The sequence below is a fragment of the Callorhinus ursinus genome, unplaced genomic scaffold (genome assembly GCF_003265705.2).
Source record: "Callorhinus ursinus isolate GAN/ISIS: 27379988/994484 unplaced genomic scaffold, GSC_fseal_2.0 scaffold26, whole genome shotgun sequence".
Lineage (NCBI taxonomy): Eukaryota > Metazoa > Chordata > Mammalia > Carnivora > Otariidae > Callorhinus > Callorhinus ursinus.
This window is the reverse complement of record NW_027397088.1, coordinates 17,927,118-17,948,753: the sequence shown is the minus strand read 5'-3', so window position 1 is coordinate 17,948,753 and position 21,636 is coordinate 17,927,118. Positions and strand designations below refer to the sequence as shown.

At 44.2% G+C, this 21,636-nt stretch overlaps 1 protein-coding gene across 3 annotated transcripts in view; it reads left to right on the top strand.

Annotated features, from left to right (window-relative positions):
• The window catches only part of TPMT (thiopurine S-methyltransferase), a 24,307-nt gene extending 3,052 nt beyond the window's left edge, over window positions 1-21,255 (top strand). For 2 of the 3 annotated variants that reach the window (XM_025891241.2, XM_025891242.2), the window contains exons 2-9: window positions 1,678-1,861; window positions 3,117-3,209; window positions 7,249-7,381; window positions 10,305-10,357; window positions 10,970-11,044; window positions 17,135-17,220; window positions 19,918-19,962; window positions 20,924-21,255. In XM_025891241.2, the coding sequence (XP_025747026.1) occupies window positions 1,722-1,861; window positions 3,117-3,209; window positions 7,249-7,381; window positions 10,305-10,357; window positions 10,970-11,044; window positions 17,135-17,220; window positions 19,918-19,962; window positions 20,924-21,036 (738 nt within the window). In that variant the 5' untranslated portion in view covers window positions 1,678-1,721 and the 3' untranslated portion in view covers window positions 21,037-21,255. The remainder of the gene's footprint in view (window positions 1-1,677; window positions 1,862-3,116; window positions 3,210-7,248; window positions 7,382-10,304; window positions 10,358-10,969; window positions 11,045-17,134; window positions 17,221-19,917; window positions 19,963-20,923) is intronic. The other variant, XM_025891243.2, reaches the window with a different exon arrangement.
• Window positions 21,256-21,636: the final 381 nt, after the last annotated feature.

Genomic DNA, 21,636 nt, shown 5'->3' with positions numbered 1-21,636 from the left:
GAGGGTTGCTGGAGTGGTGGGGGGGTGGGAGGGATGGGGTGGCTGGGTGACAGACATCGGGGAGGGTATGCGCTACGGTGAGTGCTGTGAATTGTGCAAGACTGTTGAATCACAGACCTGTACCTCTGAAACAAATAATACGTTATATATTAAAAAAAAAAACATCAAGAATTGAGACTAGTATGAAGACATGCAAGTCGCAAAAACCTTTTCTTCTTTGCACCCTTTTTAGAAAGCTTTTGGAGGTTGTGCTTCACCAGTATAAGGACAGTTAAAAAAAAAAAAAAAAGAGGAAAGCATAGAATAAAAGAAAAAAGGAGATTCATCAAAAGATAAAGAACTCTCCAGGGTGATGATCAAGTGAGGTCCCAGAATGCTAGCTATGCAATAAGAGTGGAAAGCATCCAGGTCAGAAGTCTCTGGAGAGTCTTCTCCAAGAGGGTGATATTGGTAAGATATCTGATAACTGCAGAGATTGAGGGTGTATTGATAGGATATTGGGATAACTGGTGGAGCTTGGAGTTGAATTAGTGACCAGTTCATAGGAATCTTATAAATGAAAAAGCAAGGCAGTTATTAACTGCAGAATAAAAAAGTTGTACAGAAAAGGAAAAGTAATCATAGAATATGTGGTTTCGCTGTGAATAGTATTAACCTGGTCATAATCATGTGTACCCCAAATATTTAATCAAAAATAGGCTGTGTCTATGTGGGGGTGCCTGGCTGGCTCAGTTGGAGGAGCAAGCAACTCTTGATCTTGGGGTTGGGAGTTTGAGCCCCACATTGGATGGAGAGCTTACTTAAATAACTAAATAAATAAACTTTGAAAAATAAATAGCCCGAGGCGCCTGGGTGGCTCAGTTGGTTAAGCGACTGCCTTCGGCTCAGGTCATGATCCTGGAGTCCCGCGATCGAGTCCCGCATCGGGCTCCCTGCTCAGCAGGGAGTCTGCTTCTCCCTCTGACCCTCCCTCTCTCATGTGCTCTCTCTCTCTCTCTGTCTCATTCTCTCTCTCAAATAAACAAAATCTTAAAAATAAATAACTCTGAAACTTTAAATCATATGCATTATAATGGATAAAAAAATAAGTAAGCTTGAAATGAAATGTTAAAAACTAAAGAGTGAGATGCTAGAAAAAATTCTAAGCTTACAAAAATGATAAAAGTGTGGCCTGCCTGTTTCTTCTTTTTTTTTTTTTTTTTTTTTTTTCTCCTTTTTTAAAACTTAAGCCCTTTGGACTCTGACATTAAGACATAATTCTTTTTAGGGCGCCTGGGTGGCTCAGTTTGTTAAGCGACTGCCTTCGGCTCAGGTCATGATCCCGGAGTTCAGGGATTGAGTCCCACATCGGGCTCCCTGCTCAGCGGGGGGTCTGCTTCTCCCTCTGACCCTACCCCGTCTTGGGCTCTCTCTCTCTCACTGTCTCTCTCTCTCTCTCTCAAATAAATAAAAACTTAAAAGGACATAATTCTGTTTCTTTAAAGCTCCTTCCTAATATGTAATATAAGGTATGCCTCTACCATCAGACTCCCTGGGAAGTAATTTTTCAGATGGCTTTTCCTTGGATGTTGAAATATTGTTAAAAGCCAGACTGCTAAGGATAATCGGTTTTTCTTTTGTTCATCAATAGAATTGCAATGTCCTTAAATGACAACATTGCAAATATTTTCTGCACAGGCATCGGAGTCATCTGCTTGCAAGGCAAAGGTGTCTCTGCAACCATGGATGATACAAGAACTTTACTTGACATTAAAGAGTACCCCGATACCGAGGTACAGAAAGACCGAGTATTGACTCTGGAAGAATGGCAAGAAAAGTGGGTGAGCCGTAAAATTAGATTCCATCAAGAGCAAGGACATCGGTAAGAAATGTTTGTTTTATGATAGAGAAATGCTGTATCAGAAACTGGCTTTGGAAACAGAAATAGTAATATAGTACACGTTATTGGAGTGATTTTACAAAGCACGTGTTTAGGTTTTCATGTTTCAGCATCTCTGGCACGGCATGGGTTAATCGGCAATCTTACCTCTCCCCAGGGTGTATAAATAATAGTGTGACTTACAGTTGCAGGCATCCAAGATTTATGAAATACGTCTTTCTTTTAAGCCCCCATAGCATCTGGGTATTGGTCACGCATGTTTATATATACAGCAGATGCCCACATTAATGTGTATATCTCTTTATACTGAGAAGTGGTGGTGTTCTTTGTTTGGCGGGGAGAGAGAGAGAGAGAGAGAGAACACAACGGGGGATGGGGGGCCGAGGGAGAGGGAGAAGCAGACTCCCCACTGAGCAGGGAGCCTGATACGGGGCTCGATCCCAGGACCCCGGGATCATGACCTGAGCTGAAGGCAGACGCTTAACCGACTAGCCACCCAGGCGCCCCATGAAAAGTGGTGGTGTTCTGACTTTGCTTTCCGACAGCATGTGTTCAAACGTAAAGTGTTACCTATGTGGTGGAGGAAGAGAAGCTGAGAGAAGTTAATACATGAGCAAGGGTGTTGAGCAGTGTGTTAGTAGTAGTAGGCTTCAGAACAGCAGGGGTATATCTGGGCCACACTGAGTGGTAGTTGGGGCATCTTCCCAGAGCCACTGTATGGGTTATCTTTGTCATGCGGGTGACCTTAGAAGAACCACATGTCTACAGGGGGAATTAAACTTCCCAGAGCTTCAGAGTCTGAGACCTGAGTCCATGTTTAGAGAGCTTCCCATAAAACTTGGTGAGTCCAGAGGCTCCCCATCTCTCTTTCTCTCTCTTTCTCTCTTTTACACACACACACACACACACACACACACACACACACACACATTCAGGAAATTAATAAAGAATTTTCAAAGCATCAAGAAAAAACAACTTTAAGTTACTAATGAGGAAAGCCCCAGGGTTAAGTCAGGTTACCTACTCACTAGCTATGTGACGAAGCGACTTAGTTCACCTCCCTCTTCCTTTATATATAAACTAGAGAGAATAATAACGAATATTTTGTTTTCTACTTTGTAAAGTTGTGGGGAATATTCAGAGATAATGCATGAAGAGTACTTAGCGTCATACAAGTATAGTCCTTCCCTCCATGCGTTGGGCTAACGAAAACAAAAATATATTTTTTCCTCCCCAGGCTATTAAAGAAGCATTTGGATACTTTCCTTAAGGGCGAGAATGGACTGAGAGTATTTTTTCCTCTTTGTGGAAAAGCAGTTGAGATGAAGTGGTAAGAGCAGATAAGCATTCACACACTTTCTTGATGACAAATATGTTGGGTGAATATTTAATAGGATATAGGTTTAAAAATTCCATTCTCAGGAAATGCACAGGTATTCTTTATTTTTTAGTAGACTATTGCTGTGGGTTCATGGAGATAATATTCTCAAACAGTAAGACACAGCACAAATCACTGGTGTGGTCTAGTCTTTATTGAGTTGCTAAGAAAAAAAAATAGAGTTTGGAACCAATGGTGGGGGTCTCGGGGGGTACAGAGGACTAGCCTTCCCTCTTATATGTGCAACATCTTTGTGCACAGTTTCATTTTCGTAGGTGGTTTAGGAATTTGGCTGAGTTAGTTTTAGATATTTTTAATAGAGGTGGACAGAAAAATTCAAAATGAATTACAACTCTTTGGCAGGACAGTGTGTAGCCCATGGTTCAGCCCAGCTCTCCCCTCCCCCTACGAGCACAACTTCTAGCTGAGCATTTGGGACACGGCAGCCGTGGCGTCAAATTCTAGTGTGGCCATGAAATTGAGAATATTTAAACTATATCATTAGACTTGCACCTAACCAACTCGCTGAACCAGAAGAGTTGCTTTGGAAACTACTTGCAAGGAAAACATTAACTCTATAGACAGAATGTCTTATTGCCATGTCGTTAAGTGTTAACAACCTAGCACTAGCAGAGGTTTTGAGACGAGATTAGGAAATGGAATGATAAGACAGACAATTAAATGTGATTGTCGAATATTTGGAGTCTAACGTTATTTGTAACAAAAATACCAGAACTAAGCTATTGCAATTGCAGGTAAGCTTTTATATTAGAGGATTTTTCATTTATATACCTAATTTGTGTACTGAGGTCTGCCCAGATACCAGATGTAAATAGATAACTATGAGGCAAGGCCCAAAAGCATTAAAATAAAACATTTAACACATTTCCTTAGCTGTTGTTTTTTTTTAAGGACGATATAGTCCAGTATAATCCAGCCTGTCAGTCTATAATAGGCTCTGCTTTAATTTTCAGTGTAAATAAAAATCCTCAGAGCCAGGGTGCCTGGGTGGCTCAGTCGTTAAGCATCTGCCTTCTGCTCAGGTCATGATCCTAGGGTCCTGGGATCGAGTCCCACATCGGGCTCCCTGCTCAGCGGGGAACCTGCTTCTCCCTCTGCCTGCCCCTCCTCGTTCTCTCTCTCTCTCTCAGATAAATAATTAAAATCTTAAAAAAAGAATCCTCACAGCCAGTTTGGATAACTTTGTATGGATAATTAAAAAAATACTAAATTTTCCTCAAGTGGAAGCACTTGGCTAGCTGAGTCAGAAGAGCATGCAGCACTCAATCACAGGGTCATGAGTTCGAGCCCCACATTGGGCATACAGCCTACTTAATAAGATAAAATAAAATAATTCAATTATTTAATAAATGAATGAAGAATAAAATAAAGCATTAAAAGATATTCCTTGTATATTAACTTACATATTTAGCAAGTTATTAATATGTTTATTTTTTTTACAGATTTTTTATTTATTCATTTGAGAGAGCGAGAATGAGAGAGAGAGAGAGCACATGAGAGGGGGGAGGGTCAGAGGGAGAAGCAGACTCCCCGCTGAGCAGGGAGCCCGATGTGGGACTCGATCCCGCGACTCCGGGATCATGACCTGAGCCGAAGGCAGTCGCTTAACCAGCTGAGCCACCCAGGCGCCCCAATATGTTTATTTTAGAACTGTAAACAGTTGATGCTCGGATCTCGTTGGAAGTGGTTGTCTTGTGTGGGCAATAGATACAATCAGTTCCACTCTACCTCTTGTTTTGGAAAATGCTAACTTCACTCGGACCCCCTTGATAAATCAGGGAACAAATTGGGCATGATGTGAATTTCACATTCGCTTATGTGCCATTTCATGTGCAAGAAGCATGAGGTAAGAGCAGAAAACCACACGCAGCTGAGTGCAGTCTTGTGTGAAGGGACAGGACCCGGTGCACGCGCCTCCAGCAGCTCCCGGACAGCCCAGCTGACCTGTGTGCTGTGAGCCACTCCCATCCACAGCTGGGGTTAGAACTTTCCAGTAATCCCCCCCAGTCAGTGCACAATAACTCACAAGCTATGGCCCTTCCAACGCTTTGGGGTTTTTATATATTTTGTAACCATTTAACATGTTTAAAACACTGTGCCACCATTTCTTTTAGGTTCCTGGCTCTCTCTCCCTTTTTTTTTTTTTAAGATTTTATTTTTTAAAGTAATCTCTGCACCCAACATGGGGGCTTGAACTCACAACCCACACGGAGATCAAGAGTCACACGCTCTAACGACTGAGCCAGCCAGGTGCCCCCGTCTTTCTTCTTTTTAATGTGGTACTGACAAGGTTGTTTTTTTTTTTATGCATTTATTCAGTTTATTTCTAAAGTGTTAACTGTATATTTTTGAGAAAATCCTGATTCACAGAGATAAGTTATGGCAAATGTGTAACAGCTTTCTTCAAAATTTAATTAAAGTATAATTGACATATAACATTGTGTTAGTTTTAGGTGTATAAGATAATGATTTGATATTCGTATATATTGTAAAATGACCACAATAAGTCTAGTTAACATCCATCATTGGACGTAGTTACAGAATTTTTTTTCTTATGATGAGGACTTTTAAGATCTATTCCATTAGTAACTTTCAAATATTAACTATAGTCCCCATGCTGTGCATTACATCCCCATGGGGCTTCTTTATTTCATAACTGGGAATTTTGACCCCCTTCGCTCATTTTGACCACCCTCCACTCCTACCTCTGGCAACCACCAATCTGTTCTCTGGATCTATGAACTTGGTTTGTTTTTTTTTTTTCTTTTTTTAGATTCCACATAGAAGTGAAACAATGCAGTATATGTCTTTCTCTTTTTACTTTAACTTACTTCATTTAGCATAATGCCCTCAAGGTCCGTTCATGTGGTCACACGTGGCAAGACTTCATTTTTTTTTAGGGCTGAGTAATAGTCTGCTGTGGCTAAGTTTTTCCATGTTGGCCCCACTCCCCATTTTCCCCATAAGCCTTTCAGTTTTTATTGCATGATTTTGCATAGCACAGTGATTTTTTTAGGGATGCCTATGTTGCATTATAGCGGAACTGATTGTATGTGTTTATTTAATTTGACAAAAATCAGTACTGTGCTACTAGCACTGTTTCTTCTGGAGTCCAAGATCCCAAGACTGTGGATTCTATAATTATAAAGCTTACCAGGAAAACACTAGTTATTTGCATATGGCAGGTAGATAAATTTCTGGATAGTATTTATTGTAAGTAAATGGAAATTGTAAGATTATAGAAATGGATGCTAATGTTCTAGAGCCCTGTTCTCTAGCATGATGGCTACTAGCCACATGTGGCTATTTCAGTTTAAAGTAAGTCACACTAGGGGTGTCTGGGTGGCTCAGTCTGTTGAGCCTCTGACTTTGGATTTCAGCTCAGGTCATGATCTCGGGGTAGTGAGATGGAGCCCCACTGAGTGCAGAGCCTGTTTGAGATTCTCCCTCTCCCTCTACCCCTCCCTCCCCACACTCGCATGCACACACACTCCCAAATAAAGTCTATAAAAAAAAATAAAATAATAAACTAAACCACACTAGCCACATCTCAAGTGCCCAATAGCCAATGTGGTTAGTGGCTGCTGGATTGGACAGTACAGGTGTAGACACCTCCATCAGCACAGAAGGTTTTGATGGACGGGGCTGATTTAGAGAAATTAAAAAGCATTTCTAATCCACAGGATGCTTTTAAATTAGAAACTCTTTTAATCAAACCCACTTGTAAGTAGATCAACATTTTAAGGTATAGTTTCCTAAGGCCATATAAATCAATTTTTCAGAATTTCATGTACTATTAGGTTTCAGAATAAATAGACCCACTTCCCTATAAGTTCTATGAACCCCTGTGACCCCGAATTCATATAAATCCCTTAAAATTAAGGGAAATGAATGTTTATTGGGATATACCCTTTTATTTAGTACTGTATTTGGAAGAAAAATTTAAGTGTAAATATATGATTTCATGCAGGTTTGCAGACCTAGGACACAGTGTCGTAGGTGTGGAAATCAGTGAACTTGGGATACAGGAATTTTTTACAGAGCAGAATCTTTCTTACTCAGAAGAACCCATCATGGAAATTCCTGGAGCCAAAGTTTTCAAGGTTTGTCTTGTTTTTGGTAAATAATGATTTCCATGTCCCCATAAGAAAGATTTTTCTTTGCCTGGGTTACTATACGAGTGTCACATGACCCCACTTTCTCACACAGATTCACCTGAACGTTACGGAGTTTAAGGAGCTAGGGCTGAAAAAGATAGGTGATCACTAGATATGCATAAATATATATAACCGCTGATATAAAGTCTATCTAGACTCATGGCTTTGATTTGGGTTTGTTTGATTTTTTTTATTTATAAACAGGCATTTCTGAGACTATTTTGTGCCACGCCCTGCATAAGACATTGAAGAGATAAAAAGAGTCCCTGTCCTAAAGAATCTCTTCGCTTAGGAGAGAATTAAATCAGAGAAAGCTGTTTGTCATACACAGAGCTAAGCGTAATGACGCAGGGTATGAAGGAATAAGGAGGAGTCCCCTAACCCAGCCTCGGGATGCTTCCTGAAGCATGGTGACAGGTAGAGCCCGGACAGGCACACAGGCAGGCCCGTGCGTGGTGTCAGATGCCCTGGGAGGCTGGTCCTTCATCCTGAGCAGGAAGGATTTTAAGGAGGAGCACGACCCGGCTGGATTTTCTTTTGAGACGAACCACCCTTGGGGCCTCAAGGGAGGTGGCCTCCTGGAAGAGAGGCCAGATGAGAGGCTGTGAGCAGAGGTCCAGGGAAGAGTCCTTGAAGGCTTGCGTTTGGAGGGCCATAGGGCATATAGAGGAACAGACAGATCAAAGCAATGTTTAGGCTATCAGACGGACAGGATTTAGGATTAACTGAGTGGGGATGAAGCTTGGAGCTGAGTTTGCATCTCCAGCCCAGATGACTAGAATGGATGGCAGAGAATAAAAGAGAAGCAAGCTGAAGAGGCAGAGAAAATGAGTTTTGTTCTCAGAATGATGAGTTTAGGGCTCCTGGTTGGCTCGGTGGGTAGAGCATGAAACTCTTAAGTCTCTGGATTGTGAGTTTGAGCCCCACGTTGGGCGTAGAAATCACTTAAAAAAGAAAAAAAAGATGATGAGTTTAAGAGAGCTGTGGAATGGCGAAGGTGTAGCTGGCAAATGGCTTTATGTCTCTGGGGCAGTGGGGGGCCTTTGGGCTGGAAGTCATAGATTTGGGAGTTGTCTTCATCCTGTGACCACAACGAGCCCCGGGAACTGCTTCGCCTGCTGAGGGTAAGAATGTGGGAATAGAAGACCACCCAAATGAGAACACGAGAGGGTGTTTTTTCAGAGAGGCCAGCTACTTGTGCTCAGAGGCAGGCAGGGTGTGGGAGAGCTTTGTGCTGGAAACCACAGGGAGGCTGATTGGAGGCTGTTGGCGTGGGGAGGCGGAGGTGGGCTATGGAGAGGGGGCATCCTGCGGGATTGGTTTGGGGAGCATATTTGGCTTTCTCTGGTTGATCTTGAGTTGGAAGGGGGAAAAGGGATGAAAATTAGGGAGGCTGGCCATCACTGACACATCATCGAGGCCGAGACTGTGGCTTGGCTTCCCAGGCTGGCTGCCACAATGGCTCCAAGCTCTCTGGTCCTACGTGGTCTGGTCATCGTCCCTGTTGGTACATTCAGTCTCTCACAAGGTACTCTGTTTTCTAAATACTGAAACTAATGGCAGGTCAGTAGGAGGCTTAATAGTACTTTATTTTATAGCTTCCTCCCACCCTGTTCTCAAATCATCCCATGAGTTTACTCAGTCCAAAGAGGCTATTCCTGGAGCACTAGTTCTCAGCCTCGGGGGCACATTTGCAAAGGCCTGTGGATCTTACAAAATTCCCAGTCCGAGGGCTCACCACAGACCTGTTAAATCAGAATCTTTAGGGGTGGGGCTCAGCATCAGTACTGTTTAAAGCTCCCCAAAGTTGAGACTCGCTGGCTGTCCTCTCTGCCACCTCGCCCACCCCTCTGGGTTGACCCCCATGGTGCTTCCAGGCTGGTCTTTAGAGACCCTTCCTCTATTCATCAACCCCTGTTGGTGCCTCAGTTCAGGATACGATCCAATAGTTGCATGTCCTGACCTCTCCTTCCTTGCCCTTCACCCTTACCCCCACCCCCCAGGCTTCTCACATCCCCTGGACCCAGAGGAATCCATGTCTGTTTACGCCCGCTGGACTGCACCCCCAGCTCCCCAATCCTATAATGTTAGCAGATGCATCCAGACACCCTTTCAGAGGCTGCCTCTTGTTGAGCTTTGCCTGGTGCTCTCAGGCAGCTCCCTACTCCGTCTTCTGAGTCCCTGTGTTCTCGGGCATGCAACCAGAACGGCAGAGGCCATCCCTTCCTTAATGCATCTCACGCCCACGCCTCTCTGCTCTACCAGGCTGTCCTCCCTGCGGTCAGATTCACACCCACTCTCTAGAACCCAGGGTAGTCCCGTCCACCAGGGGCTCAGGCAATAAGTGCCCACTAGCCGATGAATGAAAGCGAGAAAAGCCAGGAGTCCACACAACTGTACTTTGTACGAATGACTTTAAAAGTATCTGACCTTCCTCTATCAGCCTGCCTGGTCGTTGGTTGACTGGTTTATTTACCTTTAACAGTGTCAAAATATCAGGACTCTGCTAAAGTCAATATTGCTAAAACGGAACAAGCTCTGAAAATAATAGCTAACTCATCTTCGGGGTTAACCTCTCTATGATTTTTCTCTTTGAGTTGATCCCAAAGAACCCCAGACAGGTCTTAAAAAAACAAACAAACAAACAAAACTAAACTAAAAAACACAGTGCCATTAAAAAAAAATTATTTGTAGTAAGGTTTTATTTTCCATTAAAAAGATTCTTTGCAGTACAATTACATTCTTCATATTTAATTACATATGCTCTCCCCACCACCTTTGCTGTGCTTTGCTACCCCCTTGTCTTTCCTTAACCATCCAGGGAGCTCCTAACTAAACAGCATTTTTTTTTTCTTGACTTTCATTACAGAGCTCTAAAGGGAACATTTCGTTGTACTGTTGCAACCTTTTTGATCTTCCCAGGTAGGACTGAATCCCACCTCTGCCCTTTGAATAACTTGAGTGCTCACCAGGCAGTGCTGGGTGAGGGAGGGCTTTTGATTACCTCGTCCACTTGCAGTAGCATGAATGTGAGTCTCTGTCCTGCAGTTCTTTGGACTGCAGCCTACCTGTCGGCATACTTGATAGCTTCGTCCTTGGATAGCTTCCAAAATATGGAGAACATTGGTATGACTTGAGGCAGGTCGGGAAAAGGAAGGAAGAGCAAGACAGTGTCTTCGCTTTCCACCTGATCGGTAATAGGAATTTCCAAGTGCAGAATCTCCTTATCTCCTGAAAGGCCCTGATACTTCTTCAGGGGGCTGGGAGACGGTTGTCCCAAATTGTCCTGTAGCTCTCCCCTGTGCTCCCAAGTCAGAGAAGGGGGAGGCTACTGCCACCAGCTCCTAAAGCTGGAAGGAGCTCCTCACACCCACGTCCACATGTCCCTGCAGACCCGAGAAAAGCAGCCGGAGATCCCAATCTCTTGACAGCTAGGGAAGTACCAGCACTCCCCACTGGGAACACTGTGCTGCTTGTTCTAGACTCGGTTTTTCTTATATAAGATGTATTTTTGTTTCTTTTTCTTCCTGACAGAGCCAATATTGGCAAATTCGACCGGATCTGGGACAGAGGAGCTTTAGTTGCTATTAACCCAGGCGATCGTGAACGGTGAGTAATTTGGTTTCTTTTTTTTTCTTTTTTTTTTTAAATATTTTATTTATTTATTTCAGAGAGAGAATGAGATAGAGCATGAGAGGGGGGAGGGTCAGAGGGAGAAGCCAACTTCCTGCTCAGCAGGGAGCCCGATGCGGGACTCGACCCTGGGACTCCAGGATCATGACCTGAGCCGAAGGCAGTCGCTTAACCAACTGAGCCACCCAGGCGCCCAGTAATTTGCTTTCTTTAATTACGCTGGCTTTTCCTTTTTGGCCTTCTTCATTTAACGCGCTGTACTTTTCATGAGCTGCAGAAAATTACTTAAGCCTTTCACTAGTTTGGGGCGCCTGGGTGGCTCAGTCGTTAAGCGTCTGCCTTCGGCTCAGGTCATGATCCCAGGGTCCTGGGATCGAGCCCTGCATCGGGCTCCCTGCTCCGCAGGGAAGCCTGCTTCTCCCTCCCCCACTCCCCCTGCTTGTGTTCCCTCTCTCGCTGTGTCTCTCTCTGTCAAATAAATAAATAAAATCTTTAAAAAAAAAAAAAGACTTTCACTAGTTTGAAATAGCTTCTTGTATCCGGAATTCGAAGACCTAAATTCAGTACCATCTTTGTGTAAAAAGGATAGGATTTGGCCATGGCTGTGGGGAGCTGGTGCAAGGCTTGTGGCTCTGTCACTTCCAAGCTGGGATGCCTTGATGCAAGTATTCAACTTCTCCAGGTCTCAGCCAATTCCTCTGCCAGATGGGGGCATGTCTGCTAAAACCGCTCCCACCACCTCCACTAACCTTACATGATAGCTGTTTGGGGCACTTGCCATATGCCAGGTGTGGCTTGAAACACTCTCTCAACACCTTTAACCCACCAAACAACGCTGTGGGGCATATGCCACCGTTATTCCCATTTTACAGATGAAGAACAAAGGAGGGTGGAGCCCAACGCAGGGCTTGAATTACGGTCAAAGAGATCAGGTTGTTTGACCGCAGTCAGAATTCAGACTCAGACCCAGGGAGTTTGGTCAAAGCCCAAGCTCATGATCCCTACATTATTCTCCCTACAGGAGTTGTAGGGATTAAAGGAAAGGATGTACATGGAAAGCGTCTGGCTACTGTCTGTAACTGTCTGAGTATTAGCTGCCATTGTGTCAGAGCTTTGGTTAGTGATGTTTTTGACCATTCTTACTGTACCTACTCTTATGAGAAAATAAAATTAAAACATGAGAAAGCATACAGAGTAAAAGATGGCCGCTCCTTTGTACTTTCTGATCCAAATATCACTCACGTACTTACTTGGAGATAGCATATAAATGTTGAATTAGTTTGTGGTATGGAGGCAGACTTTTAACACATATTCAAAGGCTTGCATCCACATCAGTGAAATAAAATTTTTATTTCTTAAAAATTATTTCATGAGTCAAGCTGATTGCCAAACCTAATCTTTAAGTAGACCATGCCACATTTTCTTTTTTTTCCTTAAAGATTTCATTTTTAAGGGGTGCCTGGGTGGCTCAGTCGTTAAGCGTCTGCCGTCAGCCCAGGTCATGATCCCAGGGTCCTGGGATCGAGTCCCACATCAGGTTCCCTGCTCCGCAGGGGAGCCTGCTTCTCCCCCTCCAACTCCCCCTGCTTGTGTTCCCTCTCTCGCTGGTCTCTCTCTGTCAAATAAATAAATAAAATCTTTAAAAAAAAAAAATAAAAAGATTTCATTTTTAAGTAATCTCCACCCCGACGTGGGGCTCAGACTCACAGCCCCAAGATCAAGGGTCCCCTCCTCTACTGACGGAGCCACCCAAGAGCCCCACGCATTTTCTTAATATATATTTTCCTTCAATAATTCACACTCCTGTGTTCCTTTTTCTTTCTGTTGCCACTCCTCACACGCCTAGAGGTTGTCATTCCCTAAGGGACCATCCTCAGTTTTGCTCGTGCCTGCCTGTCTCTTGCCCTTGCTTCTTTACTGAGCCCTTTAAGTCTGCCACTTTAATTCGGTCATTCGACGAACGCGTACTCGGTTCCTACCATGTTCTAAATACACACTGTGCCACATGTTGGGGGAAATAACAGAACAAATCATGCCTCGTACCTGCCCTTCTCATTGTTACATTTCCAGCTCTGCTCTTCCTCCCAGACCCAGACGTCCCCATCATGTTTCAGTGTCTGCTTTGCGTTTCTTGTGTGACCTCAGTGTCCTTTAGCAACTCACATTATCCTGTGTGGCCTCTTTGTTTCCATAATACACCATGGATGTCTGTCTACTAAACCCATGGATGTCTACTAAACCCACACCTGCTGAAGGTCTCCCTTTGTGGGTCTTTCCCCCTCCCTGATGATGTTCATCCTCTTCTTTGAAGCTAGTCCTTGCAGGGGCTTTGATCTGTGTGGCTCAGATCCACAAGTGGGGAGCAAACTGGAAGTCACAGAGCTCACCACGAGGGCAGACCAGGCACACTGTGCTATTTCCCCACCAGCTGGTAGAGTATACGTCTAGCACGTAGTAGGAGCTAAACAAATACCTGTCAAATAAACAAATGAAAGCAAACTAGACTCAGAGCAAAGGAAACCCACTGTTTCTGACCAGTCACTACCACCTCCTCTGTCCCAGATATAAAGGCCATCTGAGTGGCCTCTGGTCTGTTGTTTCATAGTTACCAGTGAGCAGTGAGACCCCATCTAGAAGTCTTGTTTAGGGCATGCAGTTCTAGCTTAGCCACAGGCTCTGTGTACTCCCTGAATCCCCCTCTCTCTTTCCTCACAGCCCAGCCACGTGTATGCGCACGTGTAAGTCTCTGTGTGCGCGTCTGTGTGTGCGCACGTGTGTGTGTGCGTGCGTGTGTGTCTGTGTGCGCGTCTGCGTGTGTGCGTGCGTCTGTGTGTGTGCGCGCATCTGTGTGCGTGTCTGTGTGCGTGTGTGCATGTCTGTGTGTGTGCGGTTGTGTGTGCGTGCATCTGTGTGCGCACGTGTGTGTGCGCATCTGCGTGTGCGCATCTGTGTGTGTGCACGTCTGTGTGTGCACGCGCATGTGTGTGCATGTCTGCGTGTGTCTGTGTGCGCGCGTCTGTGTGTGTGCGTGCGTCTGTGTGTGTGCACATCTGTGTGCGTGTCTGTGTGTGTGCATGTCTGTGTGTGTGCGGTTGTGTGTGCGTGCATCTGTGTGCGCACGTGTGTGTGCGCATCTGTGTGTGCGCATCTGCGTGTGTGCGCGTCTGTGTGTGCACGCGCACCTGTGTGTGCACGTCTGCGTGTGTGTGCGTGTGTGTGTGCACGTCTGCGTGTGTGTGCGCGTCTGTGTGTGTGTGCGCACGTCTGTGTGTGTGTGCATCTGTGCGCGTCTGCGTGTGTGTGCGTGTCTGCGTGTGTGTGTGTGTGCGCGCATCTGTGTGTGCGTGTCTGTGTGTGTGTGCGCACATGAGCACAGCCCCAAGCACGCCGGAGAACATGTTGACCTTCGTTACCAGAATAACAACTTCAAGCCAATAGAAAAATGCATTTCTTTATCTTCGTCCTGGTTCTTAACATGTTCGAACTTTATCTCATTCCTGTCATTAATACTGGGCGTCTTTTCTCCTTTGATTGCATGTAGGCAAGTCCTGAGGTGTTTCCTTGCTGGGCCCCTCAGATGCCTGGCTTAACATAAATCAGTGAGGCAAACCTCTCTCATTTCTCTGAATTTTTTGAAAGTGGTTGAGAAAGTCTACATTCCAAAGGGAATGAAGTGTGTCAGTCCTAGGAAACCTTGCCAAACCAGTCTGACTGATCACCTTCATGGGGACGGCAAGTGACTTCTTCCTTCTTCTTTTTCTTTTTGAGATTTATTTATTTAGGGCGCCTGGGTGGCTCAGTCGTTAAGCATCTGCCTTCGGCTCAGGTCATGATCCCAGGGTCCTGGGATCAAGCCCTGCATCAGGCTCAGTGCTCAGCGGGAAGCCTGCTTCTCCCTCTCCCACTCCCCCTGCTTGTGTTCCTGGCTCCCTGCTATCTCTTTCTGTCAAATAAATAAAATCTTTAAAAAAAAAAAAAGATTTATTTATTTGTTTTGAGAGACAGTGTGAACAGGGGGAGAGAGAGAGAATCTTAAGCAGAGCCCCCCCCCACCAAGTGGGGAGACCAACATGGAGCTCAATCTCACCACCCTGAGATCATGACCTAAGCCAAAATCAAGAGTCATTTGCTTAACAGACTGAGCCACCCCGGCGCCCCGCTTCTTCCTTCTTCTTAAGACCAATAATCAGAAAATTAAGGTTGTTGTTTTTTGTTTTTTTTTAAGATTTTATTTATTTATTAGAGAGAGAGCCGGCTCATGAGCAGGGGGCAGGGCAAGGGCAGAAGGAGAAGCAGGCTCCCCGCTGAGCAGGGAGCCCGATGGATGCCGGGGCTTGATCCCAGGAACCTGGGATCGTGACCTGAGCCGAAGGCAGATGCTTCACCGACTGAGCCACCCAGGCGCCCCAGGGTTTTTTGTTCAAAAGTTTGCTTTGGTCCAGCACTTTTTCTTACAAGGACGTGTGACCCCCTCAATCCAGCCCTAGCTGGGGAGTCTGCTAAAGAGAATAACACTAACCTGGGCGCTTACCTCAAACCAGGCAACGTTCTAAGCACTTCATGTGTGTAAACTCATTGAATATGTACCACAACCTGTGAGTTGGTTACTAGTCTCATCCCTGTTTTACAGATGAGGAAACTGAGGCACGCAGAAGTTAAGAATGTGTCAAGCTTATGTAGCCACTACATGAAAAGGCTGGGCTTTGAGTTCCGGCATCTGGCAAAGTGCATACTCCTAACCCCCATGCTAACCCCCGCCACCACCACCACCCCCCCAGTTTCTCACAGAGCCCTGGACCGGGATCACAGTACATCCAAGGCCAGGGGAAATCCGTGTGCCAAGAGCCAAGGTGGCTCCCTCAGAGCTGGGCAGTCTGTCCGTCTCTGTCTGCCTGTCCCTCATGGCATCTCTACATCCCTGTGCCCGTCTCCTCTGTCCTCCTACCCTGCCCATTCGGCTTCCTCTGCCTCCTCCACCTCTGCTTCTGCGTGTCTGACTTCTCACAACCCCCAGTGCCAACCCACACACCCCACTAAAGCTCCAGTTCCAGCACAGTGATGACAGCTAAGCAGCACCTCCTTTCCGGGTCTCTCGATTCCATTTCCCAGCACAGCTCAGCATTCTGTACCGGGCTGAGCTGCCGCTCCCAGTCACTGTGCTGATGGGCCCTGTCCCAGTCAGTACCCCCCATTCTGAACCGATCAGGCATGTGGGACGTGGCCTCACCTGCACCCCGCAACACCCACACAAAGGACTGTGCCAATAGCACTCGTGGTTTATGCAGTACTTGCAGAGCTTTGATTTCATACTCCCACCCGAATTTTTGCTTGTCTTTTTTTTTTTAAGATTTATCTATTTGGGGGGGGGGGGGCGGGAGTGGCAGAGGGAAAGAGAATCCCAAGCAGACTCCCGGGATATTGTTGAACTGCAGCATCCCAGGCCCTACAGCAAACCTGCCGAATCGGACTCTGAGATGGAGCTCAAGCATCTTTTTTTCAGCAAGTGCTCAGGTGACTGATCCCCAGACTGGTCTGGGAAGCGCTGCCCCAGAGCTGGAGTGCTTTGGGATGTGTGTGTTCAAAGTCCCGCAACAGGCTGGAAGGAGCCTCTGCTCAGCTTAATGTGACATCTTCCTGTCTGATGGGCTCTGGAAGCCCACCCTCTTTTGATTCCTTTCTTTACTATTTCCCAGCTTAGGCAGGGGACGGAATTTGCCAACTGTCTGAGATTTAGAATGCAAATCAACTTCAGGGGGTCAATTCAAGAATTAAACTCAGGGCGCCTGGGTGGCTTAGTCAGTTAAGCGTCTGCCTTCTGCTGGGGTCATGATCCCAGTGTCCTGGGATCGAGTCCCGCATTGGGCTCCAGGCTCAGCAGAGAGTCTGCTTCTCTCTCTGCCTCCCCTCCCTGCTTGTGCGCTCTCTCTCTGTCTCTCTCTCAAAGAAAGAATTAAACTCAGTAATGTAGAGGACAGTGAGCCTGGTTTCCCTCCCTGCCTCTCTCCCTCCCGCAGGCTTTTCCTTTGTGGAGAATTCTAACACCTTACTCTGTTGTGTTCTTTTCAGCTATGCAGATATAATGCTGTCCCTAACTCGAAAAGGGTTTCGGTACCTCTTGGCTGTTCTTTCTTATGATCCCACTAAACACGCAGGTAAAGTTTCTTTTGTTTTTCTTTTTCTAAGATGTTGCCTCATTTCCTGATTTTAATTCTATGACACGGATAGTGTTATCTGCTCCTAATTTAGATCAAGGGAAGAATACTGCTTTTTTATATAGGAAGAAAAGTCTGGTTTGGGCAAATGGAAACTATAAACCTTTTTTTCTTCTTCCGACTTGATACGCGTTTTTCTTGTCTTCCGTTTCGTTCACCGTTCACAGCTCAGACTATAGAAGAGAGGGAGACACGGATGGCCCTAATATAAAAGTGAAGTCTCATGAGCTCTGGAGTAGGAGGAAGAGAGGCTGGTTGCCCTGCTTTGAATAGAGCATATATACTTCATCCATGCTGGTGGGGATGTGGTAGGTGCATGCCTACAAATACGCACGCAGACGCGCCCTCAGAGGACGATGGGTGACACATGGATGTGGGGCAATAGGAGGTGTGCAGAAATATCTCTAAACTATTATGGCTTTTTAATTTCTGAAATTTTACAATCTATTGCGTTCTTTAAGAATGATCTTTGTTTTGAACTTATCAAAGCATTGTTTTCTTCTGGACTCCTTTCGATGTGCTTGAACATTGTAAGCTTAACCTTTGCCATGACTGAACTTTATTTTCAGGAAGAAGTGAAAACCAAATATATAGACTTTTATTGTAAAATAATCCCCTTTTTGATTTTTAACAGTTTTTTTTTTTAAGTATGGCGTTTTATAAATAATTACATATGCTAGGTATTTTTTCTGTTTGAGTAAATCAGATCTTAAAAGTTCATTAAAAGATGAGATCTAGTGTCCATAATTAAGTCTGGAACAATCAGATGGAACTAGAAATTAATGGAGACAGACCTCAGCTCTGCTAATCTGATTTAAATTCCATTCCTGAACAGGAAGCTTAAGGCAGGGCTTGTGGGCAGAAAACACAACGGTCTCTGCCTGGGGCTAGAATTCAGAATACCTTTTGAAAGGAGCAGAAGCTAAATTTCCTTTAAAGTAAATGGCCTGCAGCAAAATGGGAGGGATGTACGGAGAGTGAATGCAGGAGTCATGGGAAATCAGTACTCCAGAAGATGAAGGAAATGCCAAGGAATTTGTTAATGAACTTCATTCTGATTTTTAAAATTCCCAAGTCCCGAAAACTGGACAGCAACATGCAAAAGAATGAAACTGGACCACTTTCTTACACCGTACACAAAAATAAATTCAAAATGGATCAAAGATCTATATGTGAAAACTGAAACCATAAAAATTCTAGAAGAGAACATAGACAGTAACCTCTTTGACATTGACCGTAGCAACTTCTTACTAGATACGTCTCCTGAGGCAGGGAAACAAAAGCAAAAATGAACTATTGGGACTTCATCAAGATAAAAAGCTTCTGCACAGCGAAGGAAACAATCAACAAAACCAAAAGGCAACCTTTGGAATGGGAGAAGATATTTGCAAATGACATATCTGATAAAGGGCTAGTACCCAAAATTTATAAAGAATTTACAAAACTGAACACCCAAAAAATAAATAATCCAGTTAAAAAATGGGCAGAAGACATGAATAAACATTTTTCCAAAGAAGTCATACAGATGGTCAACAGACACATGAAAAGATGTTCAACATCACTTATCATCAGGGAAATGCAAATCAAAACCACAATGAAATACCACCTCACACCAGTCAGAATGGCCAAAATGAACAACACAGGAAACAACAGGTGTTGGCAGGGATGCGGAGAAAGGGGAACCCTCCTACACTGTTGGTGGGAATGCAAGCTGGTGCAGCCACTCTGGAAAACAGTGTGGAGGTTCCTCAGAAAGTTGAAAATAGAGCTACCCTATGATCCAGCAACTGTAGTACTAGGAATTTACCCAAAGGATACAAAAATACTGATTCAAAGGGACACATGCACCCCAATGTTTATTGCAGCATTGTTTACAATAACCAAATTATGGAAAGAACCCAAATGCCCATCGACTGATAGATGGATAAAGAAGATGTGTATATATGTGCGCACACACACGATGGAATATTAGCCATAAAAAAGTGAAATCTAGCCATTTGCAACGATGTTCATGGAGCTGCAGTATATTGTGCTAAGCAAAATAAGTCAGTCAGAGAAAGACAAATACCATATGATTTCACTCATATGTGGAATTTAAGAAACAAAACAGATGAACATATGGGGCAAAAAAAAAAGAGAGACAAACCAGGAAACAGACTTATAACTGTAGAGAGCACACTGATGGTGACCAGAGGGGAGGAGGTGGGGGGCTGGGCTAAATGGACGATGGGGATTAAGGGGGCACTTGTGATGAGCACTGGGTGTTGCATGTAAGTGATGAATCCCTGAATTCTTCACCTGAAACTAATATTATACTGTATGTTTACTAACTGGAACTTAAAATACAAACTCGAGAAAGGAAAAAAGAAATGAAAGTTCCCAAGTCCCATGGCTGGCCCAGCCGTCTCATCTAAGCTGGAGATGGGCACCCAACATTGGCATCCCCTCAGTAAGCCGGTCTCCTTCTTTGGTATGACACGTGCAAAAGAAGAAGCAGAGGAACCTGTCACCTCACCAATCCGATAATGATGTTGTGTATGGAATAACTCTACCAAAGTCCCTGGAGATCAGCTGAGAATCTCTTTTCAGAATTAGATCTATAGAAATTATTCTTCACCCTGTTTCTCTTTTACCTAGGCCCACCATTTTACGTTCCAGATGCTGAAATTAAAAAATTATTGGGTAAGTTGTTTATATTTTAAATATAAATAAAGTCAACAATTAACTGCTTAAAGCTGTTACCAGCTATTCGTGTCTAGAAGTCTATAAAATCTGAAAGTCAGAAACCCTTTTACTGAAGACTGTTTTATCCTAGAAAAGGGACCTATCTCTGTCACATGTCTTTTTAGCTAAGTGGTGTGCTTGTGTGAGAGGCATTTGAATTCTTCCAGAGAGATGGTATGTTTAATTTAGGTCTTAGGAGTTATCAGTGGTAATAGCAATTCAGAGTTCCCACAGTTTGCCCTTAGCATTTCCCCATTTTCATTAAAAACAAAAGAGGGGGAGGTGCCTGAGTGGCTCAGTCGGGTAAGCAGGTTAAGCGGCTGCCTTTGGCTCAGGTCGTGATCCCAGGGTCCTGGGATGGAGCCCCTTGCACATGGGCTCCCCACTCAACAGGGAGTCTGCTTCTGCCTCTGCCCTCCCCTGCTCATGTCTTCTCGCTCTCGCTCACTCTCTCTGTCAAATAAATAAAACCTTAAAAAATAAGTTCTTAAAAAAAAAAAGAGAGAGAGGGGCGCCTGGCTGGCTCAGTTGGAAGAGCATCTGACGCTTGATCTCAGGGTCATGAGTTCAAGCCTTATGTTGGGTATAGAGATTATTTAAATAAACAAAACTTTAAAAAAAATGAAAAAATCTTCAGTAACACTGCTTTTATAAAATGATTTGATGAGTTGTAGAAGAACCCCAATTGCATTCTTTTTAAGATTTTATTTATTTATTTGAGAGAGAGTGAAAGCAGGGGGAGGAACAGAGGAAGAGGAAGAAGCAGACTCCATGCTGAGTGTGGAGCCCGACACGGGGCTGAGATCAAGACCTGAGCCAAGATCAAGAATCAGATGCTCAACCAATGGAGCCAGCCAGGTGCCCCTCGATTGCATTTTTCATTAACGTTCTCACTTGTTTCCCTTTCTTCTTGTTATAGGTTCAGTATGCAACATTCATTGCCTTGAGAAGACTGATGTTTTTGAAGAACAACATAAAAGTTGGGGGATTGACTACCTTGTTGAAAAGTTATATCTGTGTACGGAAAAGTAAATGAGACAAGTAAAAACAAGTAATAACATGTTTTTGGGCAATTGACAGTTACGCTAAGGCATGAAAATACCCTGGATGGCTCTTGGAAAAAAATTGTTTACAAGTCACATTACAGATCTTTGTTCACAAATGTGTATAACTTTATAGAAAAGAACATAACTAGATTGGTAAAGTAGCTACCTTGAGAAAGTGTAAAATAATAAACCTGTTTTACTTACAGATTGCAAGAATCTTTTACAACCAGCATGTATTGTATAATTTTAAAAATTAAAGGGGCTCCCAGCTGTCTCAGTTGGTGGAGCATGCGAATCTTGACCTCAGGGTCATGAGTTCGAGCTCCACGTTGGGTGTGGAGATTACTTTAAAATCTTTTTAAGAAGTAATTAATTAAAATTTAAAAATAATTTTTAAAAATAAAATTAAAAATAATAAGTAACTTAAGTAAAAGGCAATGCATATAACTTTTTTTTTTTTTAAGATTTTGTTGATTTATTTGACAGAGGGAGATGTAGCGAGAGAGGGAACACAAGCAGGGGCAGTGGGAGAGGGAGAAGCAGACTCCTGCGGAGCAGGGAGCCCAATGCGGGGCTCGATCCCAGG